Here is a 5,000-nt window from a genome sequence, read left to right as displayed (position 1 = left end):
AACACTAGTGAACCCCTAAGACTAGTTAACCCCTGTATGATGTTACTTAGCCCCTCCCATCATGGTAGCACCTCCCTTCATGGTACCTCCTTGCATTATGGTAGCTCCTCCCTTTGTGGTAGCTCCTCCCATCGTGGTAGCTCCTCCCATCATGGTAGCCCACCCTTCATGGTGGCCCCTCCCTTTATGGTAGCTCCTCCATTTATCATAGCCCCTCTCTTTATGGTAGCTCCTCCCTTCATGGTAGCCCCTCCCTTCATGGTAGCCCCTCCTTTCATGGTAGCCCCTCCCTTTATGGTAGCCCCTCCCTCTAGTGTATTGGTAGGTGTGAATGGGTGAATGATGACTTGTAGTATTAAAGAGCTTTAAGTGCTCAGAAGATGAGAAGATAAATACCGGTACAGTTTATTTACCATTCATGTATTTTGTACAGTAATCAAAATCTTTTGTCCTTTACATTATTGCGTCTCTGCGTCTCTCGGTACACGAGATCGTCTCTCATGAGGTCATCTCTCATGAGGTCATCTCTCGGTACATGAGGTCGTCTCTCGATACATGAGGTCGTCTCTCATGAGGTCGTCTCTCATGAGGTCATCTCTCGGTACACGAGGTCGTCTCTCAGTACATGAGGTCGGCCGCCCCCCCACTCAGGTCCAGCTCTTTACTCTCCTGGAAAGGGAACTGGATTCCCGCCAGTCGGACCAGCAAGAAGTTGAATCCGTGGAGGAGGAAGATGAGGAAGAAGAGCCAGAAGCAGCGGTCGTAGTGTTCGGTGTACGTCTGGAAGACGAAGTTCACCTCGTTAAAGTTGGAGATCCGATCGGAGAGATGATGAAGTTTCACCTCCGATGCGAACAGAATCATCACCAGACAGCTGCTCAGCCCTGCAGCAGACAGGAAGTAGCTTCACCAGCTGCTGTAGGGGACTGGACCCACAATGCACTAGGGCGAATGTAATTACTGCACTAGAATGTTATTGTTGCACTAGAACATGTAATTGTTGCACTAGTACATGTTATTGTTGCACTAGTACATGTTATTGTTGCACCAGAACATGTTATTGTTGCACTAGAACATGTAATTGTTGCACTAGAACATGTAATTGTTGCACTAGTACATGTTATTGTTGCACTAGTACATGTTATTGTTGCACCAGAACATGTTATTGTTGCACTAGAACATGTAATTGTTGCACTAGTACATGTTATTGTTGCACTAGTACATGTTATTGTTGCACTAGAACATGTTATTGTTGCACTAGTACATGTTATTGTTGCACCAGAACATGGTATTGTTGCACTAGAACATGGTATTGTTGCACTAGTACATGTTATTGTTGCACTAGAACATGTTATTGTTGCACTAGAACATGTAATTGTTGCACTAGTACATGTTATTGTTGCACTAGTACATGTTATTGTTGCACCAGAACATGGTATTGTTGCACTAGAACATGTTATTGTTGCACTAGAACATGTTATTGTTGCACTAGAACATGGTATTGTTGCACTAGTACATGGTATTGTTGCACTAGTACATGGTATTCTTGCACCAGAACATGTTATTGTTGCACTAGAACATGTAATTGTTCCACTAGTACATGGTATTGTTGCACTAGTACATGGTATTGTTGCACTAGAACATGTTATTGTTGCACTAGAACATGTAATTGTTGCACTAGTACATGTTATTGTTGCACCAGAACATGGTATTGTTGCACCAGTACATGTTATTGTTGCACTAGTACATTTTATTGTTGCACTAGAACATGTTATTGTTGCACTAGAACATGTAATTGTTGCACTAGTACATGTTATTGTTGCACTAGTACATGTTATTGTTGCACTAGTACATGTTATTGTTGCACTAGAACATGTTATTGTTGCACTAGTACATGGTATTGTTGCACTAGTACATGGTATTGTTGCACTAGAACATGGTATTGTTGCACTAGTACATGGTATTGTTGCACTAGTACATGGTATTGTTGCACTAGAACATGTTATTGTTGCACTAGAACATGTAATTGTTGCACTAGTACATGTTATTGTTGCACTAGAACATGTTATTGTTGCACTAGAACATGGTATTGTTGCACTAGAACATGTTATTGTTGCACTAGAACATGTTATTGTTGCACTAGTACATGTTATTGTTGCACTAGTACATGTTATTTTTGCACCAGAACATGTTATTGTTGCACCAGAACATGTAATTGTTGCACTAGTACATGTTATTGTTGCACTAGTACATGTTATTGTTGCACTAGAACATGTTATTGTTGCACTAGTACATGTTATTGTTGCACCAGAACATGGTATTGTTGCACTAGAACATGGTATTGTTGCATTAGTACATGTTATTGTTGCACTAAAACATGTTATTGTTGCACTAGAACATGTTATTGTTGCACTAGAACATGTAATTGTTGCACTAGTACATGTTATTGTTGCACTAGTACATGTTATTGTTGCACCAGAACATGGTATTGTTGCACTAGAACATGTTATTGTTGCACTAGTACATGTTATTGTTGCACTAGTACATGTTATTGTTGCACTAGAACATGTTATTGTTGCACTAGTACATGGTATTGTTGCACTAGTACATGGTATTGTTGCACTAGAACATGGTATTGTTGCACTAGTACATGGTATTGTTGCACTAGTACATGTTATTGTTGCACTAGTACATGTTATTGTTGCACTAGAACATGTTATTGTTGCACTAGAACATGTAATTGTTGCACTAGTACATGTTATTGTTGCACTAGTACATGTTATTGTTGCACTAGAACATGTTATTGTTGCACTAGTACATGTTATTGTTGCACCAGAACATGGTATTGTTGCACTAGAACATGGTATTGTTGCACTAGTACATGTTATTGTTGCACTGGAACATGTTATTGTTGCACTAGAACATGTTATTGTTGCACTAGAACATGTTATTGTTGCACTAGAACATGTAATTGTTGCACTAGTACATGTTATTGTTGCACTAGTACATGTTATTGTTGCACCAGAACATGGTATTGTTGCACTAGAACATGTTATTGTTGCACTAGAACATGGTATTGTTGCACTAGAACATGTAATTGTTGCACTAGTACATGGTATTGTTGCACTAGTACATGTTATTGTTGCACCAGAACATGGTATTGTTGCACTAGAACATGTTATTGTTGCACTAGAACATGGTATTGTTGCACTAGTACATGGTATTGTTGCACTAGTACATGGTATTCTTGCACCAGAACATGTTATTGTTGCACTAGAACATGTAATTGTTCCACTAGTACATGGTATTGTTGCACTAGTACATGGTATTGTTGCACTAGAACATGTTATTGTTGCACTAGAACATGTTATTGTTGCACTAGAACATGTAATTGTTGCACTAGTACATGTTATTGTTGCACCAGAACATGGTATTGTTGCACCAGTACATGTTATAGTTGCACTAGTACATGTTATTGTTGCACTAGAACATGTTATTGTTGCACTAGAACATGTAATTGTTGCACTAGTACATGTTATTGTTGCACTAGTACATGTTATTGTTGCACTAGTACATGTTATTGTTGCACTAGAACATGTAATTGTTGCACTAGTACATGGTATTGTTGCACTAGAACATGGTATTGTTGCACTAGAACATGGTATTGTTGCACTAGTACATGGTATTGTTGCACTAGTACATGTTATTGTTGCACTAGTACATGTTATTGTTGCACTAGAACATGTAATTGTTGCACTAGTACATGGTATTGTTGCACTAGAACATGGTATTGTTGCACTAGAACATGGTATTGTTGCACTAGTACATGGTATTGTTGCACTAGAACATGGTATTGTTGCACTAGTACATGGTATTGTTGCACTAGTACATGGTATTGTTGCACTAGTACATGGTATTGTTGCACTAGAACATGTTATTGTTGCACTAGAACATGTAATTGTTGCACTAGTACATGGTATTGCTGCACTAGAACATGGTATTGCTGCACTAGAACATGGTATTGTTGCACTAGAACATGGTATTGTTGCACTAGTACATGGTATTGTTGCACTAGTACATGGTATTGTTGCACTAGAACATGGTATTGTTGCACTAGTACATGGTATTGTTGCACTAGTATACTCTTCACCTGTTAACCCCTGCTCCCTACCCTTCACTACATGACTCATTCTGTTGCATGTCAGTACTAGTATTACATGTCAGTATTAGATGTCAGTACTAGTACTAGCATTTCAGCACATCACAGGTGAGGAGGATGAGGGTCTCACAGCTGATGAAGGTCCACAGGTAAAGTCCCATGGGCCCTTGCAACGTCTCGTACGGTCGGCCGAAGGCGTTGAAGAAGAAGAAGCCGGTGACCACCGACGAGAAGAGGATGACGACACCACAGAAGAAGAGGACGGACACGTGGAGGACCACTGGGATGGCGTCCAGCAGGTCTGGGAAGACTGGAAAGATGAAGGTGGTTAAAACTCTCGAGCTCACTGACGCGTTTCTTCTTCTGCTGCTTTATTAAAGTAGAACAACAACAAGAAAGACATGCTGCGTCTCTCGGCCCAGGTGCATGCTGGTCCTCCACCTGCTAGAACCTGAGGGGTCTGTAACAGTACCATAACTGAGTATTTACTTTACTACTTCTACTACATCGCAGAGGGAAACATGGTACATTGTATTGCGCACACACACACACACTCCACGTATTCATGGAACAAGAACAGAGCAGCATTGTGTCCGTTCTGATCCAGTCAGGCAGAAACCTGTTAGAGACGGCTGGCTGCTCTCATTAACTGGGACCAGTAAACACTCTGGGATCTGATCTTTGGTCTGTAGTCTCTGGTGATGGTTTGTGGTCTCTGGTCTGTGGTCTCTGGTCTGTGATTGAACGATAACGACAGACATGCAACTCTGAGTTATAACTATTTATAAACAATACTGTGTATTTGTTATGCAGGAGGGTGATGAGAAGCTGAACATGGAGG

General features: G+C 40.5%; 1 protein-coding gene across 1 annotated transcript in view; it reads right to left on the bottom strand.

Moving 5' to 3' along the window:
• Positions 1-381: 381 nt before the first annotated feature.
• clrn1 (clarin 1) overlaps positions 382-5,000 on the bottom strand; it is a 5,786-nt gene continuing 1,167 nt past the window's right edge. The window contains exons 2-3 of the mRNA XM_068584518.1: positions 4,290-4,469; positions 382-884 (exon numbers count right to left, since the gene is read on the bottom strand). Of these exons, the coding sequence (XP_068440619.1) occupies positions 619-884; positions 4,290-4,469 (446 nt within the window). The 3' untranslated portion in view covers positions 382-618. The remainder of the gene's footprint in view (positions 885-4,289; positions 4,470-5,000) is intronic.

This window comes from Clinocottus analis, unplaced genomic scaffold (genome assembly GCF_023055335.1).
Source record: "Clinocottus analis isolate CAN_PGR_092001 unplaced genomic scaffold, fCliAna1.0.p SCAF_2, whole genome shotgun sequence".
NCBI lineage: Eukaryota > Metazoa > Chordata > Actinopteri > Perciformes > Cottidae > Clinocottus > Clinocottus analis.
Note: the sequence above shows the minus strand (reverse complement) of the source record. Positions and strands in the feature narration are given on the sequence as shown.